This window comes from Enoplosus armatus, chromosome 21, assembly GCF_043641665.1.
Source record: "Enoplosus armatus isolate fEnoArm2 chromosome 21, fEnoArm2.hap1, whole genome shotgun sequence".
Taxonomy (NCBI): domain Eukaryota; kingdom Metazoa; phylum Chordata; class Actinopteri; order Centrarchiformes; family Enoplosidae; genus Enoplosus; species Enoplosus armatus.
The window spans coordinates 15,070,897-15,093,841 of NC_092200.1; the positions used below are offsets into that span (position 1 = coordinate 15,070,897).

Below are 22,945 nucleotides of genomic sequence, written 5' to 3' on the forward strand. Positions count from 1 at the left end.
GCCCATGTTTACTCGCAGTGCCCTGTGATTACTAAAGAGAGGAGTGACTCTTCGCTAAGCTAATTACAGACAGAGGCTCAGCTAATGCTCATGGCTGTTTCACAAGTTGTCTGCATCCTCCCTACCTATTTTGAAGCATGTTGGCAGAGCTGCAGCGCACTCTTAATTAAGTCTCTTGCAGATAAATAAAGCCCATGCTTAAATGCAATGAGGGCTTCCAAGCAACTTCTTCAACTTAGTTCATTAAGTTTTGGAGTTGTTTGCAGTTTGAAATATTGTCTCAAGTTTATTTGCTGTAAACTTATTCAGTTACTCAGACGGTAAATCCCAGCTAAACACTTTGAGCAGCCACTAATGTTATCCACATCTCTAAGATTTGCAGATGTAATTTAGTTTTAATAAGATTTAGGAGTTCTTAATACATGTTTTTTCAGCTATACTTTCCACATATTGATTAGTACTATTTCATTTTGTAGTAACCGATTATGGTTGTGGATAGGGCTAGGGTTACTAACTTTACATATAATACTTTCTTTACAACACTATACTTAATACAGGGTGATATTCATATTTCAAATTTTCCATCACTTGAAATGTATCTTTCATGTTAATATATACATTTGCGTTCTTAATGATGTAGTAATGCAGAGTTCTTTAACATGCGTGGAGAATGATGTAGTAGTGTAAAGTAGTATAATTTGGACTGCATTTACAGCTTACATATCCCTGAGAAATATTTGTTCCACCCTGTGAGTCAGAGCAAAACACTAACAGCTATCCACTGCGGCTCCTGACTTTAAACGTGCTGTATGACAGGCCTGTGTGAGCTTGTTAAGTCTTGATCCAGATGTGATTTGAGCACAAACCGCTGATGTGAAGTCAGACATAAGCTGCAACCAGCAGCTAATACACCGAATGTACAAAAAATGAAGGGCATCTTCCTGAGGATGCAATGGGGGTATCATTAAATTATGATGACTCTAAAATAGCAGGTGTACCTCTTTAGTAGGTTTGTGTAGTAGGTTTTTCAATATCTTTGTGCAGTCAGAGTATAATAACTTGGCTGTAAAATTATTATGTCTGGGTCTGTTATATCACTTAAAAGACAAAACATCTTTATACATGAACTTGTCAACCACCTTGTAAGTGTTTTAACCACACACTGTGGTTAAAACACTTACATGTCATTGTTTGATAACTATTTTGCAAATGTCATATCCTGCCAAATACTGTATTGCCTTGTGCCAGCTTAACCTCAAGTCATTCAGGCAGCGGTTGGCTCGGCCGTCTGTGAATGGCCATCGAAGATCTTTGCAAATAAAATAATAAACACGGCAAAGTCCCAAATGGGACTCATCCAACCACAACTCTGTACTGCCCTTTCCTATTCATAAACCAAATGGATAACTCTTTATGCATTGCACACTTAAAAATGATGTTTCTATGAGCTTTATACAGTCAGTCCACAATGGATGGCTTAAAAAAATCTTACAGTCACTGGTATGTGTTCAAATGAGGAGAAAGGGCCTCTAATTTAATTAATAAAATTAATAAATGAAATCCTATAAAACTAACATCCTAATCAGCCCTCTAAATCCCAACACTGACCAGCCGGAAGAGCTTGAAAAAGTCGACATTGGCGTAGAATTTGTCCTCAATGATCTGTAGCCGCTGTGGGGTGAGGATGCACATGGCATTGCGGACGGCATAGAGTCCTCGGCGGCTGGGGAAGATGAGGAATCTCTCCAGCAGGCTCAGGCTGCAGGCGATGTCTTTTAAATGCAAGGCTGGAACCCCGAAGGCAAACTGGAAAAGTGTGAGTGGAAATGTACGTAGGTTAGGTTGATTTCAAACAAGGACTGAAACATTTAAATATTGATATAATTTCACAGTGATGTATTTTATTGAACTTCACAGTATTTTATATTGTGTTTTCTGAATGAAAATGGCTTCGAAAATCAAAGCGTTAAACAATGAATGGAAATTTCCAAAGCACTCCAACTCAAGGAATATGAAGTTCAAAATATAGCATAAGTTTTGACAGGTTATTTGAAGTGGAAACTCCATATAGGTGTGAAAGTATTTGCCTGTCAATATGTTGACCTGTCCAGCTTGTACCCTCTTGCGCAATGCATGTTGGGATAGGCTGGAGCCCCGAGAATGAAAAGAAACTATAGGGGATTGATGAATGGGTGAGATGTAAATATGATGAGTTGCAGTACAGATGTGAACAGCTACTATGTGATCTTTACTCCACTTCAAGAAAAGCTCATTCAAAGCTGATGACTCATTTGTACTTTACATTACTGTCAAGCATTACACTGGGGGAGACTGAAACTGGCAGATCAACCTCAGGGACAGCATCCAACCACAACATTACATTTGTGTGTGTGTCTGTGTCTGTGTGTCTGTGTACCTGTTCAGGCCTGATTTGGGCATTGACTAGCTGATACACCACAGACTCTGTCAGAGGAACGTCCCTCAGCAGGAATGATGTCAGGGTCTCATCATCCTTTAGGATGGTCTCCACCTTCACTCCTCGGCCTACAGACAGAGGCAGTTCATGTGAATGACAACGGAACTTGGATGATTGTGTATATCTTCTCCAGTTAGAATAACAGGAGACCACCACAGTCACCAAAATGAGAATTTACTCTTGTCTTCTGTGCTCCACAACAGCACACTCTATTGTCTTCATTCTTTAATTGTACATTCATATACTGTTGGGTTTAATGACTGTCTAGCGACACACGTTTATTAAATCTGCTTTTGAGTCAGGCAGCGGATACTGGATAAGTTCAGAAAAAATCTGAATACTAGGTGACACATATTTTGGACAAGTTGTGACAAATCTGTTGCATTCAAAGGATAGGAACATGAACATGAAGACACTCCTCCTCTGCACCGTCTCATCATTTCCTGTGAGCTGTCTGTGCATGAATACAGTTTGTTCTGCAAAGCAAAGTGCTGGTGTGGCCTGCATCCAGCCCTAAATTGACTTGCCTTGTGATAAAGTTCTCATGCACGGGAACTTGTTTTTGTGGTGAGGTTACTCACACCAAGTGAAGATTTATGAGGCACTGATCACTGACACAAAAGTGCTTTGGGCTATCAAGTAGCTGGATAAAGCAGGATATACAGTCAGTCAAAACAGATACCTCTGTGTTTGTTTTTATGTTTAGCTAATATGCATGTGAATGTGCGAGTTGGGAATCCAACCTTAAAAACAAATTGCAGGTGATTGTATGGAAATTAGGTCGAGGACATGAATGATTGGATGATAAATACAGCATGTGACAATAAGTGATTTCTGTGCTTGCCTGAACTACCGCAAGGCTCCATTTCTGGCGAAGTTAGGGGAGAAGATCGATACCACTCACATATTTGTCCATTAAATGTGAGGCTACAGCCAGCAGCCAGTTAGCTTAGCACAAAGACTGGAGACAAGGGACACAGCTAGCCTAGCCAGCTAGCTATTTTCAAAAATGTCAAACTATTCTTCACCATCTCACAGCAGACCTTTCTTTTGGGCTATATAATTATGGAGTATATACACCTATGGGCACATGGACACAGGTGCATGCACACACTAATGCAGTGCGAAAAAAGTTCATGCTTCATAATCAAGGGCCTTGCACAATTTCAACAATTACATAACTTAGTTCTCAACATGATTCAATTTCCTCTCCTGGGGCTCACGGGAACTTGTGTGGAATGTGGATCCATATCTCTGTTCGCTCTGTTAGCCCATCTACATATTTCTCCATGAGAGTGGCAGCATAGAGACCAACTAGACATAATCATTTGCAGGCTGGAATACACTCATCCTCCTTCCACTCCCATCATAAAGGTTTATTTAGCCAGCAGGGAAACATGTTGTATACAGAATGTAACATGTAACGTATATGTTGACATGAACAGAGAATTGTTTGCATGGTGTCCCTTGAGACGGGATCAGTGTTTTTATGTTCTCTTGTGGAGAGAGGAGCATGGATGGGGAACATGTGAATTGCTTTCCCACCAAATAAACAACACGCTGGTGGTGAAAGTAAGCAGATTACATTATGGGCCTTTCTTAAACCCATATGGTGTAATCCTGTTTTGCTGTATAGATACACAGACAGACTGATGGGAAAAGGTGTGGGATATCATGTAGACCAGGGGTGGCCAATACGTCGATCGCGATCTACTGGTCATAACATAATATAATAATAATAATATCTTTACAAAACACAACAGCAAAAAAAATTAACCCTTTGTATGTTCCACCAGGAGCAGAACATTAAGAATAGCTTGCAATGCTAAATCTATATTTACCAACCAGAATAACCTGACTGACCTTGGGTTTGCCTTTACAGACATTAATGCTTTCGCAGTATGTTCATGAAAGGCTGGAGCACTGACCTGAGACCTGTTCAGGATGGGTGCGCAGGGTGTCCATGAAGTTGCTCATGGCATTCAGTTCCCTCCAGAGGCGACTGAGCTGCAGAAACTCTGGGTCACTAAAAAGAAGCTCCTGGGCATCTGAGTAGAACCGAGCCAATCTGAGGAGCGAGGTCAACAACAAACCACACACGTAGTCTTCTTTAACAACAGATTAACAGCATACGCATTCACATGATTGTATGCACACATAGAACATAATCCACATTTAAACATATTCTCTTTGACTCCATTAGAAACTTCTGCCATTTCATCTCAGATCAGATGTTCATAAGAATTCAACACCTCTGGTTTAAGATGACCTCCCCCTACCAGCCCAGAGTGAAGCTTACATGGAGTTGTTGTAGTTGGACACCAGGCCAGGAGATTCACCACGGGTGGGGTATTGAAAACAAGGGTTGTTGGCATTACAGAAGATTCCCTGGATCCATGGCAGGACCCCTGTGGAGGGCATGGCCTTGTTGGGGAAGTGGCCTGAGGTAGAGGAGATACTGTTGGCTTTCAGTGCTTTACACAAATGATTTATGAATATCTATGAATGAGGATGCCATAGACCACAAGGGGCATCACATTTCTCTCTCTGTGGATTAAAATGTTTCTGATATTTTCTGGTACAGTCGTTTTCTTACATTCATGTTGACGGTAGAGTGGATTCACTCTTCTGAGCCACACTAGTCCCATGAAAAGCATAACAGGCCACATGATCTCCATGAAGAAACGCACCTGGTTGATTGAAAGTGTTTGTTGTATGAAAAAGATTTTAAAAGTGGACTTCTAGACAATGCATATACAGTACATAGGCCTTTAGTATGACGACTGGTAAACTGGCGCAATAGGGAATAGTTTTCACTTGATAATGAATGTCCCGTTTTTGCTGCATGTTGACATTAAGTTGAAATATGTTACTACACAAAACAGTCCATTTGATATTTTTTTTAATAAAAAAAGTTGGATAAAGTCACATAACAAAAGCACAACTTTCAAAATGAGTTCCTTGATCAATCTTATCAGAATATTCTGTAGGTCTGAGATATTTTCATGGAATCTAACTTTTGGCAGGTGAGCAATATTGCTAATGTCAGTTTCCATTGTAAGCATTAAAAAGGACTAGATGATTTTTAAAAAAGACTGTTGCTGTAGTTTATTACAGTGATTTTGCATTGTTCAATTAAATAAACACTGTCTCATGTTTCAGACACAAAAGCCTTTTCAGTAAATTAGTTGGTATCATCTACAAACAATGACACCTGAAGGTATTTTAACTGGAACTCTCACAGGGGTGAATGTGGTGTGTAATTAATGGATGAGAGGATTTTACCCTCTGCCTCCTGCGGATGGTCCAGTTCTTCCACAACAGGAGTTTGACCTGTCTTCCTGCCCCCATGGCTCCTCCTTTTCACCCCCCGCAGGGGATAGCACCAGCCTACAAACCTGTATTCAACCAGTAGACAATACTCTTATGAGCTAAATAAAGCTACCTTGTGTTTGACAAAAACATTTATGATTTTAAGAGATACTTTAAGGATTTGGAAAGCTACATTTTGTGGATGAACTCTTGTGTACATCAGAGATGTCCATCCATTCATCCAGCAAGTGCTCCATGTGAAGGCTAGCAATAGCTCTGTAATAAGGTTAATGAGCTCAAGACTCTTCCCATGGTCAGCATAACAATTATAGAACTTTCCACAGTCTGTAAACATTCTCAGAACTGTTCATGGATAATGCCACTTCCCAAAAACACTGAATATCACACATTCCCGGTGCATGTAACAAAATTAACTTAAATCTCAACCAGTTACAACTACAATGAAATTTTATGGCTACCACATCACTAACTATATACTTTGACTGAATTTCAAAGGGTAGCTATAGTCAAGCATGATATATCACTTACCTCAGAAGAACACTTGCACTGTTGATTGATACCCAATAAATGAAGCATAACACCACATATTCCACCGAGTGCTCCTTGGGGTTGCTAACACAGCTAGAATCCAGACCTTGTGAATAGTTAAGGAGATTGATTTAATCTCCTTCCTCAGTGCTGAGAGGCTGCTAATGCTCTCATCCATTTGTAGAGGCCTAGATGACCTAACCACCTGGCCTATGTTATACTGTATAATCCTACCTCTGTTATAATCCCACCACCGGTAAAAAATAAATATGAAATTTTTTACAACATTCAACAAAAATTTGCATGGCACATGGCCCTACATTCACTGGCCAACATGCTCCTTGTTAATAGTCTGTATAACATGGATAAAGCTTTTCTTGCTAAACAATAACATTACATAACTTCTAGTAATCAAGGGAGTCATTCTTTTTTGTTAAATAAAGTTGCTGCAACAAAAGAAACAGACCATTGTGGAAGTTGGAAATTGTCAGATATATTTTAATAAGTTACAAAAGGGTGTTTGTTTTCATGTACCTGTTTTTTTACACTGAACATCTCAACATTCTGTCAACTTTGTACATTACTTTGAAAAACAGATACCATTTAAATAAAATGATGCACTTCCTATTACTTACAGAGGAACCTGTAAGGTTTAGGTTATTGATAAAACTACTTCAGTTGTAAAAAGAAAAACAGCTTTGGCTATTAAGAAATGGAAATGTTGTATTAAAATAAGAAGGATAAGGCCGTTATACAATCCAGTGGAATTTCAAAAGCTTTTCAGATCAGTTTAAAGTTGACACCATACAAGTTGAACAGTATAAAAACAAGTGGATGTATACCCTTTGCAACTGGTTCATAACGTTACCAAATGCCTATACAGATACCCAGTGCAGCATGTAACAAAAGGTCATTATATTGCTTTATACACACAAGTTATTAGCAAAATGATTAATTATAACCTAAATGTAACAGTTTGAAACATTCTGACTCACAGTAGGTAGAAACACGACTCAGAAAAGATTTGTGTCAGAGTATTGATGTCAGCTAAGTGCACCAAACTTTTTTTTTTCAGTGTTGTGGCTAAATGCACTATTGTAACGATTCAAACATAGTTCATTTTTGGTATATAAACATACATAGATAGTGAGCCTGTAAGAACTTTGTACAAAATAGTCAAACAAAAATGTAATTGCACAAGTTTCAAAAAGAATTATAAATATTCTGACCATGTGCCAGAGTGTACTGAGCAAGTGATTGGTAAATGAAATATTGGTGAATCATGTTACAAAATATACAGCATTTTAAGTGCATCTTGTTTGTCTTTTGAGGACCAAAAGGTACATTTAATTTTCCACACAGTGCCCACAATCATAGTACATCTGGAAATTGCCTTTGCAGAGTCAATGCAGATGTTTCTTATTCTTTGTCCAAGAGACTATGGCACACATTGTTCACATTCAAGCACCGTTTTCTAGACCTCTGACAGTCCATGACTCTCAGATGATCACACAAAATGAGCCTCTCGATGTTCTACCTCTTGGAGGCGTCTGGGCCTTAGTCTCTGGTACACTGGTTTGGCCTGGTTTTGGCCCAGCTCCTCTGGGCTAGAGCTGGGAGACTGAGACATGGCTGCCTGCTCGGCCTCAATGTCTTCCTCAAGAGGCTCGTCTACAGACACCTCTATCTCAATCCCCAACTCCTCATCCTCATCGTCATCCTCCTCCTCATCTTCTTCCTCAGCGCTGTTAGCCAATGCACAGTTCTGCAGCGCTTTCGCTTTGCTCCTTGACGGGGGCTTGTAGAAGGTCCCAGGGGGAGGCTGGAGAGTTCTGGGAGCCCTGAAAGCTGTTGCAACATGGTTGTACTTTGTTACATTGTCCTCCCTTCTTAAGGTCCTACTGGGTCGCACTGCGACGGTGTAAGGTCTGTTGGGGTAGATGGTGCTAATAGTGCTCCCAGCTGTTGCAAGGGAGAAGGTTGATGAGGACAATGGCACAGAAGGTGATAAATTGCCGACATCTACTGCTGTACTCTCTGTGGGTGAACTGGCCACGATTCTGACTGTTCTGGAAGCAACATCATGCTTGTACTGTTTGTCCCAAGTTCTGCGTAACGTCTGGGTGTCAATAAATGTACTCCGGTAATGGGTGCCCACTCGCAATTTTGTATTCTCAGTTTCGTCCGCCTCTTCAATCGACTGGTCGCAACTGCCTCCTCTCCAGTCGTCCTGGTCAGTGCTGTTCCGGGTGTTATTCTCGTCCACTTGGCCTCGGTTGAGTATTTGTTCAGCTGGCAGGCTCACTGGCCGGGAGGAGAGTTTGTTGCGAGTGTGTCGAAGCTGGACCCTGGTGACAGTGATATGCTGAGACCGACAGAGGCCTCTCTCACCAGGTTTCGGGACCTCGGGGACGCTTGATGACAAAACCCCATTGAAGGTCTCTGAATCCACTTCATCAGCTTTAAATAGAGAGATTAACAAGAGGTTAAACATTAATGTACGAACATTAATAATGCTTTATATTGGTTACCTAGCTTTGTAACAATACTGACCAGGTTCAAAGTCACTTCCATCAAGACTTGGCATGGTCTCCTGAACCTCAGCCAATAAGTGGGAGGAAGGAATTATGGAGGAATGCCTTTTATACACCTTAGAGCTCTGCTGTAAAGATAAGACAGACAAGAATAAGGTCAGAAAACAAAGCATCAATCTACCAAATGGACAAATGTGCTGTATATGATATTGATATAAAATCCTGTTACATGTCGTGCCATTACAATAACACAATCTAATTTTTAGCATGAAAGTTAATGACTCATTACCTCCTTAATGTCTCCCAACGACTTGGAGTGCCTGCTCAACTGCTGCTCCTGGTGGGTGAGGCGGGTGTCATGGCGGGGTTGGGCATCAATCTCTGTAGGCGAGGTGCTGCCCAGGGGACTGAGGGGGGTGTCAAAGACCATCTGGTAGTGTCTGATCAGGAGCTCAACAATGAGTGCCTGATATGGGTAATCCACCAGAGAGGAAAGGGAAACTTCGGCGTCCGCCTGCCTTGGTTTGATCAGTGTCGGGCCAAAAATGATACCCAGGTTGCTGGCTGTCATCTTATTCTCCTCTGATTGCTCCGTCACCCTGGAGGGAGGAAGGAATGAATGGCTTATTACATGTTGAGATTTATAAGAATGAGATTCATGTCCCTACTTGTAAAATGATTATATAATATAATAATGCACTCAGCAGAAAATGTGTTCGACTGAGGCCACCATACCGGTGCAGATGCTCTATTAGGAACTGCAGCGTCTTGTAATGAGCTTGTGGCAGCTGCCTCAGCAGGTCCTTGATCTTGAAGAGGACCCGGTTGAGCTCCACGCTGACCTGGGCCGGGGCCACTGGGGTGGGACTGAGCCGCAACGCCTCCAGTTCCTCCACAATGATACTCTGGCTTTCCTTGGCCAAACCGATAAAGTCGTTGTAATAGCGGAACAGGATGAGCGGCTCTGGAAGCTGAAGTGGAAAGTATGAGGGGGGAAAAGAACAAGAAAAACAAATGAAACAAGGAAGTTAATAATAAACATAGACAACTGAAATATGTAAGTAAATAGACAAGTGGGACAGATTTAGAAATGAGAGAAGCTATTAGGGGATGAGAGGTGGGAGTTGCGTACCAAAAATAAACAAAGACAAATAAATACTACTGCAGTGGCTTTGTTCTGTAGAGCACACTTTAAACCATCTCATGCCAGTATTTGGACGACCCTCTTTTCATATACCTCTATACCTAAGGTTTCAAAAGCAGCCCACCTGTCTCAGGTAGAGTTTGAGTACGTTGCTAATGTCGTGGGGATAAAGCTCGGAGAGCTCCACCAGGTGCTTGCCATTCTCAAACGCCTGGCACAACTTCTCCACCCGAGATTTGGCACCGTTCACGCGGTAGATACCCTTCACAGCACAAAAACAAAATGCATTCAACACAGGAAAATTAGATGCAATTTTCAGGATCACCATGGCAAAGCTGGGTAACACAGCGGCAGAATATTAACAAGGTACACCAAAGAAACATCACACAGGACATGCATTTAAAGAAAATGCGTGCAAACTTTAAATTGAAAGTTGTATTTTGAGTCATAGCATTGGATCCTCTTTAGTGAAGCCAAAGAATGAGCAACATCATCATAAACAATATAGTACCAATCATCTTGATGTTTTATAGTAATTGATCTGACAATAATCATTTTATCTCTCACATTCGACTGAAAATACCTTAATGTTAAGCGCTCTGTTCTCGATTTCTGATGTACACTTGCGTATGATGAAGGGGATGCCGTCCTGACTGTTCTTAGCTGCCTGTGTGAAGTCGATGCCGAAGAGGTGAAGCCTCCCCTGGAGCTTCTTATGGCCACACTGGATGGCCAATGTTTCCAGACACTTCTTATGGCAGGCTAACGAACACTGGAAACAAGTTGACACGTATCTCAGTTATGAAAGGAATAGTGGATACTGGAGTTAAACATTTTTAAACACACTGCTGAAAAGCAGATTCAAATACAAGAGATGGAACAGTGTTTTTCCCAATTTCAACATTTTGATCATGATAGTAGCAAAAGCAAAAGGATAACACCAGGATAAAGATTACGTCAATGATTACATCCAACCAATCACAAGAATACTACAAACACACACTTACTGACTGACTATCTGTACGGTAAATGCAACCAATGTAAAAAAAACATGAGACAATACATCCCATTGAAAATCTTTAGTTGAAGCTGCATGTTGATAGGGACCAATGGACACCCTGTTTCTACATCTCTCCTACTATAGCCAATCAAACCATCAATTCCCGCTGGTTTAGGCTTTTTACAGCTTGGGCACAAAAATATGCACTCAAAAGTAGTTTGGTTGTGAACTACTCCTTGAATTAAGACCAAAAAGCCAAAAAGAAAAGCTTCATGTCTGGTAACCCTCTGAACCATTGCCATGGAAGGATTCCAATACACTGCAGAGTTACATTCTTAGGTTATGTAAAGCAGATAGACACGTTGACAAGACATATCTTAAAAGGCTTAAAAAACAATAACCGTTTTGTTATTGTCTTGTGTATCTAATAAATATGGAAAGAAACTGGATCTATAATAATAAACGAGTGGGGGGGCATGGGGGTAATGGGGGTAATGGAGGCGGCGACTCAGAAGACGAACTGAACAAAAGGTCTTCAGTTTCCACTGGCTGCTCCCCGACTGAGACCAGTTGGTGGATTTGGTCTCTGAGGAGAGCCTGTGGCTAGTTTCAACTTTTCCCTTTATTCAAAGATTTTGATGAGGGACGAGGTGGTCTTTCTCGTTTGTTTTTGTTTGATTTTTGCTGACCGTGAGTGATAAAGACGCCATTGTGAAACTTTGGCAACGTTCTTCTTGAACTTGTAATACTCTGAATGCCGTGGACTCACTACATTTAATGAAGGTCCAAATAGAGGATCATGGTTGGATCGTGTTTTGTTCCAGAAACCAAGGTTACCTCTTCACACTCGGCTCCATGAAACACCACCAGGCTGTCGCACTCGCGACACTTGGATGGCGCTCTAAGCTTCCTCAGCTTGTGGGTTTGAGCAGCCTTGGACATCTGGGTGTTTCTAAAGGGACCTGGAGAGCTGGCTGTTTCGATTATCATCTCACTTAAACCTGCAGAGCGGAGGGAAAGAGAGAAGACATTAAGGACAAAGAGGATCATTAGAAGACATTTACTTTTCTCCCTATATACTGTATATACATTACAATCCTACTGATAACAGATTATACATATTAATAGATAAAAGTACACAAAATGCAATTGACAATCCCAAAAGAACTAAACTTACTGGGTTAATAATACTGGAAAAAAATGTAATATATGTAGCATAAATAAAATAATACTATAAGAACAAACAGACATTTGTTATGCAGTGAAAAATGTGTTCAGTTTGACTCACCATTATCAGAGGGAGAGGGAGGCTCTCTCTCATCCAGGTCATCAGCAGATGACATGGTGCCAGTGGAGGGAGTTCTGGGTAATCTCCTCTTGAAGTCTCCTGAACAGTAAGGCAGGACACACCAGTAAGTCCACATCTCCACAGTCACGTCAAGTCAGTTCAGGTAAATTCTCTTTTTTTCTGTCTCCTTTGGGCTGGATTACAGTGGTGGAAATAAGCAGTACTGAGCCGTGGACTAAAGGTAAAAAGGCCCCAAAAAGGCGTGGTCTACGTCATGTTGTTGATAATTAAATTCCCAGTGGGGGATTGTTGGTGATTCACACTTCCATTGACTGATCAATTATTTCCAGTAGGCTCATTTGAATAATGTTGTTGATTTTCTAATGAGCCCAATGTGGAGGCTCATCAATGATAAACTCCTACACCATTCATACTTGGAGAAGTGGGGGGCGTGGTGGATTGGTGGTTGGGGGTTGCAGGTACTTCAGTACAACTGAAAACAACACAACTCTCATTTTCAACATTTCGATGCATTGCTAATAGTGCAGTGACAATCTACCACCCAAATTCCACGATACCACAAAATTCTTATATTGATTCTTACATAGAAAGTATGCAAGAAAGATTTCAATCAGACAAGTATTCAATAGTTTGTATATATTATGTCCTTAGGTTGCAACAGATCCATTATCAGTATATATATATAATTAGTTAAAGGGGACACCTGGTGTCGTTTTAAGTGTCAGATGTAAAAGGGGGAACACATATCAAAAGGTCTTAATCTATATGAGCTGACACTAATTTGAATGAAACGCTCCTCTGCAAACACTTGGAGGAGGCCTGCCACATCCTGATTTTTCGGAAGCAGAACTGTACAAGGACATTACACTGCAACACATGTGTACTGTTGTACAGCAACAGAGGCAACAATGAAAAAACCCAGCCTGCACCAAATCTACAATTTTGTGTGTCTGTGTGTGTTGCAGACTAACAGTGTTTGTGTGTGTTGTAGACTAACAGAGTTTCATAAAGTTCAATAAAGAGGCACCACTGTCAGTGGTTGCTAAGCCACTTGACTTTGAGATAGCACATCAACAACGTTTGGGTGAACATCAACTTCATAGGAAAGAAATGTTTGCCTGCCCTGGGGGCGCTTAAGACAGTCAGTGCTGAGGAATGCCCCTCCTGTCTATCATCTGCAGTGTGTGGTTTCTTTATTACACCTGATGTTTAGAGCTAGGTATTATGTAACACCTGAGGTAAACAAGGTGATTTGGCTTCCTTAGTTAGGCAGTAAACATAAAAGCTTGACAGGAAGTAAATGTGTTTCCTTTTTCCTTGATAGCTCAAATGTAACAGCATGTAAAGATTCATTCAAAAGAGTAGAGTTGGTAGGTAACTATCCTGTTAATTAGCCATTCAGTAACACAAACACCTATTACAACATAGTGTATGCAAAGATGGTTGAAGCTACCTGGGCTTGCAGTGGGCGAGTCCATGGACCGGGACTCACTGCTCCCTCCAGCACTTTCTGAGTCGCTGCACATCCCTCCACCTTGGCTGGCCGAGGCCCAAGGACGAAACGGGACCTGAATCCGAAGTGCTGGATAAAAAAACATATTACAACAGTGAATATCACGATATTACAGCCCATTAGTCACTGATGCGGCTCTTAACCCAATGCTGCCTAAAAAGATCTGGCGGGATCCAACTTCCACTCATAAGTTAAACAAAAGGAGATAACAACACAAGTACTGTCACCTTTCCCTTCATATCATTTTTTCATGTTACTACCAAAGCAACTTGTCTTGTATGTGGCTCTACTACATTTTGGTCTACTGAAGCTAATGGCAATGTGGAAGGTTCCATCTCCGTCTGTTCTATAATTAAATTTGCCCTGTAAGAGTGTTCAACAGGGCAAAATGACACCTCTAGAAACTAGCTTTTCAACCTGTGTACCTTGGATGTCAGTGCTACTGTTGGAGCGCCTCTCTGCAATCTTGGTGTGTTGGGCAGTGATGGGACTGTCTACGTCATCGACACCAGGGAGGTCAGACATCATGGATGCCTGTGAGAGGTTACTGTGGGATGAGTGGCTGCCACTTAGCGAGCGCTTGTTGAAAGGCATCCTAGGGAGGAAAATGATGGAATGAAAATAAGGTTTAAACAACGTCCATTTTTTAAAGGCTGAAACACAGATACGATAACCTTTGGACTCATATAGTCCAATATTTTGTCTTTATTGTCTGCAGTCCTCTGGAACAACAGTGAGACATTATCATGGAACACTATAAAGAAATCCCACAGTAATAAATATACTTATGGCAGGGTAAAGGTTCTACTACTAAAGGTTTTCCAGATGGACATCATTGACACTGTTGAGTAAAATCATATCCTCAAAAAAAAGTGTGTTGCAAGATAGATCCCTAAAGCCTTTGATTAAAAGGCAATATTGGGCAGTTTGATCTAACCAAATTTGCTAATCCTAAGAATTTATCTAAGTCAAGTTAAGTCAACTTTATTTACATTATATATTTCTAAGAGGGCTTTACAATCAATAGAACACGCTCTATCCTTAGACACTAAATCTGGATAAGGATTAACTCTTTAACAGGAAAAAAAGGAGAAATCTCAAGAAGTGCAAAGCACTATCATTCTATTTAATCTATTTTCTTCCTGATTTGTTTGTTAAACAGTGAAATTGATATTGAAATTTCAATTTAAAAAAAAAATTCACATTTAAGACTAACAACAATTAAGTCCAGGATTCTTGTCTAGCAATAACATTCCTCTCTTTGGACAATTTTAAATTAGACCTAGATCTGTAATTCCTATACTGCAGTATCACACTGTATAAAACTATATTTCCTAACTCTAGTAGTCATCAGTAGTGAAAAGACCACTGAATAATCACAATACCATGAGATCAGCCTCACCTTACCATCAAAGACAGCAGTTTGTTAAGGGTTTAACAGTGATTAACTGACACACATAGGGCTGCGAATGGCTGATGTAGAAACCATGTCAACCATTGTTAGTGAAAATATCCTACTGTATCTCACAATATACAGTATGCAGGTCAGCTGTCTATATTTAACCATTTGAAGACCAATGCTGTGGATGCATGTGAGCATGTGTGTGTGTGTGTGTGTGTGTGTGTGTGTGTGTGTGTGTGTGTGTGTCTAAGTTTCATTTCCTCTCTCCCAAGCTGAATTCTTTTGATCAGAGGGATCAAAGTTGGGGGGTTAGGGGTAGAAGGAGACAACTATGTAAGAACAAAGCACTCCCTTATTTCCATCTGTGTGTGTGTGTGTGTGTGTGTGACCAGAAACCTGTGTCAACAAAACTCTCTCAAAAGGAAACTAATTTGTTTGACCAAAGCCTTCACAAGAACTGGGTACTAAAAATTGCCCAAATGTAAAATGACCCCCCCCCCCCCCCCATGTTTTTCATGTCAGTCAGAAACAATGTGTAGTTTGAAAGCTACTGAAAACTTTCACAGCGGTTTAGTGAAATTGGTGGTAAGCCCACTGCCCCAGCTCCTCTCTCCCGTGACCGCAGTCATTTCCGCAGGAAGCCCTGGCCAACCCAATTGTTTTACGCTTTCCAAAACAAGCTCTCTCACTCAATCACTCCACCTCTCACCAGTGAGGTCTACAGCACCACAAACTATTACAGTAACTCCTTTCCACTGTATTTACAACCACTTGTTTACCATAAACAAATATTCATGTCCCCACAGAATCCTATGATGCGAGCTTTAAACTGTTGATATAAAAATGATTGTATAAACGTCCACACTACACGTGGAGAGACTGAAACACCTTTCAAATGAATTAAACAATACTGAAATTAAATTAACTTTGTCTGGGATTGTGAACCCCTCTGAGAACCACCACTTTATCAGTCTTACAAAAATAACTCTGTTATCAGTGTTTATGTTTACTTTCTCAGATTTTATCAAGGAAATGACTAAGGGGGTTGATGAAGTTAAATTTAGACACACTCCCTCAGCAGTAAGCATCAGATTTCTGTTTAATTCAAAGGTGATGTTCCTGTGAGCTGCCTTCTCTATAATATGAGAGACCATGATTAGACTTACTGGATTTATTGTGCAAGTTGTTGCTGTTTGCCTTTTGTTCATAAGGATGAAAAAGTTTCTAAATATCAATTGCTGGTTTTCTTTTGAAACATACAATTGTGATTTTATGAACACCCATGTGAAAGTGAAAGATTCATTTTACTGCAGAGTTGAACTTTTTTGTCAGTAATGGAAAAATGCAATCTTTTAGTTGACCATCTGCTTAAATCACTTGCAAACCCCTCCATGTCAAAGCGAGCCACTGAGCCCATGTGTTTCTTAGCAGCAGTATCTCGATGTCTCACCCTGTGTTTGGTGTGACAGGCGAGTCTAACGAGTGGGACTCCAGACGAGGCCCGTCAGTGGGTAGACTCCTGACAAAGTCGATGTAGCGCTGGCCCGGCTCGTACAGTTTGGCATTTTCACACAGACTCTGGTGGTTGACGGGGAGAGATACCACCTGGGCCTGCTGGAGCTGGAACCAATTGACGGTCACCTGAAACAAGGACCACAACAACATTAAACTGCGCATCACGCACCGAGTGTCTCCTCATCAGTCTGTCCAAGATGTAGTTGACATTATTTCTGTTATCAAGTTGGTCTAAATTTTACATAAACATGTCTGATAGACATTTACAGAACTTACAGCCTTGAGGGTGAGGTCGCACTGGGAGACCATTTCTCGGATCTGAGTGATTTTCTCACTCTTGGTGTTGGCCAGATCGACTCTCTTCTCTCCAACATCAATCTGACATGCTTTGCAGTGCTCCCTGGCCTCCTCAGCCTGCCAACAGAGCAAAATGTATAATTAAATTGCACTATTTTTCTCTTGTATTATTTACATAACTTATTTGCTGCTACTTGCCCATTTGCACTATTGTATACTCTGTATATTTTTAATGGTGTGCTGTGTTATGTGCATTGTATGTAACTTTACTGTACCTTGGGAGAAGCCACTTTGGTGGACAATCAAGTCAATCTTATCTAAAGACACTTCATCATCATTCTAAATTCTCTGCTTAGTAAAAATAATACAATGGATTTGACTTTGGATTTAGCAAGTTTAGTTGTAACTGCTGTAAGTCACATGGTCAATGAACCAAAGATGCTCAGCGAGTGCTAAAAGAATAAGAAAAGTGCTGGGCTTAGGTCTGATTGACTGCCGACCAAACAGATTGTTGTCATTTGTCTTCCCTCCAAATCCTGCATTGTTTGTTTGTTGTGAAAAAAAGGGGAGCTTAGGGCTGATAACAAGGTGGAATAGTTTTTGGTATGGTTAGCCTGCCTTCCTGGGTTTGAGTCCCGCCCTCTCCAACTTTTTCTGTCTCTCTTTACTTTCAGTGTCCAATAAATGTCATCAAGTGCATCAGAACAGGAATTTGCATGCCTCAAGTGTACGGCAGACATTTTTCCTGTTCTGTGCGAGTGGCTAGTAGAGGCTGATATTCAGTTCGGAAATGGTGTTTACAGAAATTCGGCGACAGGGTAAAATTGACTTTTAAAATGCCAAACAAAGCTACTAAAGTGAAACAATAGGTTAGTAGGTAATCAATCATTAAAACAAATATTAACGAACAACAACTATAAGCCAATCAGCCTATCAGCCAAAACAATCAGGTGGTGGAGGTGGCGTACCTTCTGCAGGGCCTCCTCCTCCAGCCTGCGCCTCTTCTCTAGCTGTTTGGCCGCCGCTGCCCCTCCTCCTCCTCCGATCTGCTCCTCCTCCAGGCGACTGGTGGACACCTTGGCCTTCTCATATTCCTCCTGCCGCTGGGCCTGCAGCAGCCGAGCCTTCCTCAGAGCACTGTCTGCCTCATGCTGGAGATGCACACACATATCATGTTCATATACAGACAAACAAACATAAAACCACAAAGACAGATGTACCACAAATAAGACAAGTGCAAATGTTGCAACATTCTACCAGTGGCTGATTTTTCCTTTGTCTTTCTTCCACAGGATCTGTCCACTTTAATGAAAACCACAACCATACTAACCCAGATTCCAGTGGTATACACAAAAACCTTTAAAATACAGGAAAATATAAAGATTGTGCAAATCTCTACCTACAAACACATATATGGTTTTACAAGCCCAAATCCAACAATGCTAACCAAAGCATACACATAAATATGGCTTTTAAGGTTATACCCTCTTTTAAATTAATAGTAATCTGTAATAATTATACATTTCAACAATGCAATAGAGACCAATGTAATATGATATATGACACATATATGCTGCATGCATGACGACATGACAAAACAAGGCATGTGTATATTGGGCTTAGGCATTTCAAGGGCATTTTTGGACTGATCCCCAGGTCAGTGAAGCATCTTTAGATTCTGTATGCGTTGTGTGTGTGGCCTTCTATTAATGCGACCTTTATGGAAATCAACTCACCATTTTCTTTTGCTCTCTCTGCCACTGCTCCTTGACTTCTTTTCGTAGTTTGTCCAGCTCATTCTTTCTGGCCAGGAGAGGCTGAAAAGAAACACATAACCCCCCCGCACCACACACAGACACACAGACACACAGACACACACACACACACACACAGTGAGTAAGTCCTCTTGTTTCCATTATACAACCCAAGTCCCATTTCAGAAAGGTACCTTTTGCTTTGTTGGATTACCTGCATGAATTTGTTGCTTTGGAGTACTGCTGCGGTGTGAAGTACCAGCTGGCTGTATTCAATGTCATTTTTGAAAGCAGTCATGTAGGTCTCACGGAAAGGCATGAATTCCTTCAATGAGGGGGAGAAAGTCTTTATGTCAACCCCCAACAGCTAAAAGTTGGCAACAAAGTTGTAATGTCAGTGCAAGTCAGCTGCAACATCTACTCACTTGTTGACTTGCAAGCGTCTTGGCAGATTCAGCCATTTTGGCGTAACTCTTTGCACACTCAATATCTGCAAACAGACCACATTAACATTTACTTGAATATAACATATACAGTGCTCTCTACTGGCCTGCAATTTGTCATTTATGTGTGTGCAAATATCTGCATTATGCTGAAGTACATTAACTACCTAACTAAACATTTTAAGCATTTTCTGATTAAATCACACAATGTCTTTGAGTCATGAGAGACAAATCTATAAAATCAATCAGTAAATACAGCATTAACCAAAGGGGATGTGTTAAACAAACAACGATAACAACAGTACTGTACAGCCTGACTGAGTGCTTTGTGTCACTGTGTTGACTGGCCAAGTGACTAAGTATTAGACTGAAACCATTCATTAACCGGCGTGCCAAACAAAAGCTCTCACACTGCACACTCAACCTTGAGCCTGGATAAGACTTCATTGTTTTGACTCCAGCTCAGGTGATCGAGAAACAAAATTCTCAGGAAATTGGGCCCCTAATTAAAGCCCACATTTGGGGCACTGGCTAAAATGCTAAGCACAGAGTATAGTGTCTGTAAAACTGTATTCTAAACTGTATGTATGAATCTAAACTAATTTAAGACATTTAAAGCCACATGTTGCTGCCAATGCGCTATGTTTAAGACTGGACTGAACAAAAAAAAAGCTGGGAAATAATCATATTTCAAAATTCAGTAAAGCTAAAGAAAAATCAGGAAATTCATTGAATACATTTCCAATAAGTTTGTCCTAGATTAATCTAAAAGTGGGTATTCAATTATATAAAACTGAATGTAAAGTAAGTTATGTCATGTAAGTAAAACTGACAACTGCCAGTCTAATTTCACAGTGCATTTCTTGGTAAAAAGGTTTTTATTTGTCTTATTTTCAAACTCTTTCAAAAAAGACCCTACATGTGAATGACATGTACATGTAAACATGTCATAAGGATACCCTGACATGACCTACCATACCTTCACTTAAGTATGTAATGACGTACTACAGTTAAGTACATGCTCCATGACACTAACACATGACAGCTGACTTTTGGACTTCAGTGTGATAGGTGGTACTTAGCTGCTTGCCTCCCTACAGTGTCAGAAATACTGATACGTATTTATCTGTGCCCTAACTCACCCATACTGAGACGCTTCTCCACCCACGCCAGCAGCTCTTTGGTGTACTTGGACCAGGCCTTGGCGTACAACAGCGCCGACTCCAACCCGCTGTCCTGCCGCTGCAGTGTCCTGTCCACCTCTTCTGCCCGAACTGGCGGAGACGGCTCTGTGAAAACCACCGGAATCGCACAAGGGAGGTTATAGAAGATGGGCCTGAACATGACCGCCAGCGACCGACCTCCATCCAACACGCCTCTCACCACTGCTGGACTCATACTACATATGTGTTAAGCTAGCAACATCTGTGACTGTGAGTCAGAGAGAAAAGCCCACACTGACCTTGGGTGAGCTAATACCATCTGAAGATAAGTAATGCTGACAGGACACTGACTACAGGGTGTATTAATAAGTGGTTGAGGTGACTGGTCATCAAGACTTGAGAGCTAGTTATGCTCTTACCCCACATAACCCCACAAACACTTCACTGTCAGTGACACAGCACAAACAATGCCATAACCTAGAATGATAAAGCAGCAACAGTAGGTCAGCTTAAGACTGATTTAGGTATATAATTATAATAATATTAATAATAATAATAATTAATAATAATATTTATAATAAGCTTTTTTCCTAACAAATTTGCCAGGATTAGTTTCTCCCCACACTTTCACAGAGTGGCACCAGAACACAGTAGTGTGCTATAGAGATCTGTCTTACCTGGCGGATCATCTTTCTCGGGACCGGATCCTCCAGATTCCACGGAGAGGTTCTCAAAAGACTGAAAAACAGACAGAAAAAAAAAATCTACAATGAGGAGGATGAATTTCCTACTCAAGGCACGGTATGCTCTGCTAACAGGCTTAAAACAAGGCTTATCAGAACCTTACTTCCTCTTTAGAGCAGTTATAAAACCTTCAGCAGGAAAACAACAATACATAGCATCAATTCATCATTTGCGGAGGCCATTTCGGGAACATGCGTCAACCTGCAAGTGCTGGTTTAACCCCTGAACTCTGCACTCTGCTGGATCATTTTTAATATCTTTTGCTTGACAATTCAGGGGCAGTAGGCCACATCCTGGCGTTCATGGGACAATGACAGCTTTCATTTTTGATGATAACAGTTGTGGAAGGTGGCAAGTGCCAATTTGATACCTCACTTGTGCTAAATGAATTAGGCCATTTGTTTGGGGGGTGATAAACAGAGCTACACAATATAATGATTGTACTTTTCTTACCCTGCTTCTCTTAGTCAGGGGGAGCCCCAACACTGATCCATTCTCTACATCTCCCATAAGGAAGTCAGACACTCTGAGGGGAAAACACAAACACAAATCAACAAATTTGGTTGAGAAAGAGAAAGCATATGCAGGAATCAGTTTAAAACCTGACTCAAATCATCTTTGTGTTTTAGTTTTATGGGGGTATTCCAGCATTTTAGTATTGGGCTTCCATGAAGATGGGGGAAAAAAAGACAGATTAAAAAAAGAATGGTCAAACTCGATGCAACAGAGGCAGAGATATCTGATATCTGGACTTTCAGGGTTAAGCTACAGTTTCCATAAATCAACCCAATAGTCTCTTTCATTAGACCTTCCTCACCTCCAGTTTGTAATGCAAGATTTCTGTTCTCTTTTAATCACCTCTCAATCATTGCTGCCTCATAACCATTTCTTCATAACAATACTCTTAAAAGGAAATAGCCACAATTGAAAGCCCAAAGAATTATTATTTATTATTTATTTATATTTTCAAATTTCATCTAACATAATGTTAACCAGGTATTTACACAGAAATATTTGTAATGATTAATTTATCATCTAGCTCTGGTTCTATTCTCCTTTTTATCGTTTTCCATATTTCTTTTTCTGCTCACATGGTACTATTTTTCCTGTCTTGCACTGGATTGTTTAAAATGTGCAATATACTAATTGACTTAGTAATAGTAATTAATTATGGACTGTCAGAACTGACAGGGAACAATTACAGTTGAAAAAACCTGCCCTTGATTAAGAATAATAGTACAGTCAACTCGTTTGATGGAGTAAGAAAGGCCACAAAAGAGAAACGAGCCATGGGGATTGCAATCACAGTGATGACATACTTACACATTGCCAAAGGTGAATGCCAATGTGTCGATAGCGATGTAGATCTCTCCGAAAAGCTTCTGTTTGTTCTCTTCGTTCACCTCCTTAAAGTTCACCCCTGTCAAATAGTGATGAAGTAGGATTGAGTCAAGCTTTGGTAGCAAACCTAAAACCTGCATACTGATGACATCCTGAACTGGCGCCATTGATATTGCTACATTTAAAGCATGAATCTCATGGTATGATTCATCATCCTGTGCATGACGTCAAGTATGGAGTCAATGGAAATCTCTTTTGAGTCATGCTGTACTCCTCAATTCACACCGAGAGCTAAGGAACTGTTCACTTCATATCTCAAAAGAAAATTGAAAAGTCCCTCAGAGGCATCCAAAAACAACTTTGTACTTTAAATCACAGAAGATAAGCAAATACTGCAAGTGTATATATTTAGCTGTAATCTGGAAAGGCAGTAGTTTCCTGCTGTAAGT

At 40.6% G+C, this 22,945-nt stretch overlaps 2 protein-coding genes across 2 annotated transcripts in view; both read right to left on the reverse strand.

Moving 5' to 3' along the window:
* abca4a (ATP-binding cassette, sub-family A (ABC1), member 4a) overlaps nt 1-5,827 on the reverse strand; it is a 29,277-nt gene extending 23,450 nt beyond the window's left edge. Inside the window, exons 1-6 of the mRNA XM_070927951.1 lie at nt 5,762-5,827; nt 5,073-5,166; nt 4,776-4,917; nt 4,405-4,544; nt 2,417-2,544; nt 1,609-1,806 (exon numbers count right to left, since the gene is read on the reverse strand). Coding sequence (XP_070784052.1) covers nt 1,609-1,806; nt 2,417-2,544; nt 4,405-4,544; nt 4,776-4,917; nt 5,073-5,166; nt 5,762-5,827 — 768 coding nt within the window. The remainder of the gene's footprint in view (nt 1-1,608; nt 1,807-2,416; nt 2,545-4,404; nt 4,545-4,775; nt 4,918-5,072; nt 5,167-5,761) is intronic.
* Nucleotides 5,828-6,821: 994 nt separating this feature from the next.
* The window catches only part of arhgap29a (Rho GTPase activating protein 29a), a 33,749-nt gene continuing 17,625 nt past the window's right edge, over nt 6,822-22,945 (reverse strand). Inside the window, exons 3-22 of the mRNA XM_070927952.1 lie at nt 22,479-22,575; nt 21,609-21,681; nt 21,089-21,149; nt 20,391-20,537; nt 19,231-19,295; nt 19,020-19,130; nt 18,788-18,868; nt 18,020-18,202; nt 17,031-17,168; nt 16,690-16,880; nt 14,263-14,432; nt 13,778-13,906; nt 12,304-12,402; nt 11,853-12,016; nt 10,599-10,787; nt 10,140-10,277; nt 9,607-9,842; nt 9,161-9,470; nt 8,891-8,999; nt 6,822-8,797 (exon numbers count right to left, since the gene is read on the reverse strand). Coding sequence (XP_070784053.1) covers nt 7,845-8,797; nt 8,891-8,999; nt 9,161-9,470; nt 9,607-9,842; nt 10,140-10,277; nt 10,599-10,787; nt 11,853-12,016; nt 12,304-12,402; nt 13,778-13,906; nt 14,263-14,432; nt 16,690-16,880; nt 17,031-17,168; nt 18,020-18,202; nt 18,788-18,868; nt 19,020-19,130; nt 19,231-19,295; nt 20,391-20,537; nt 21,089-21,149; nt 21,609-21,681; nt 22,479-22,575 — 3,644 coding nt within the window. The 3' untranslated portion in view covers nt 6,822-7,844. The remainder of the gene's footprint in view (nt 8,798-8,890; nt 9,000-9,160; nt 9,471-9,606; nt 9,843-10,139; nt 10,278-10,598; nt 10,788-11,852; nt 12,017-12,303; nt 12,403-13,777; nt 13,907-14,262; nt 14,433-16,689; nt 16,881-17,030; nt 17,169-18,019; nt 18,203-18,787; nt 18,869-19,019; nt 19,131-19,230; nt 19,296-20,390; nt 20,538-21,088; nt 21,150-21,608; nt 21,682-22,478; nt 22,576-22,945) is intronic.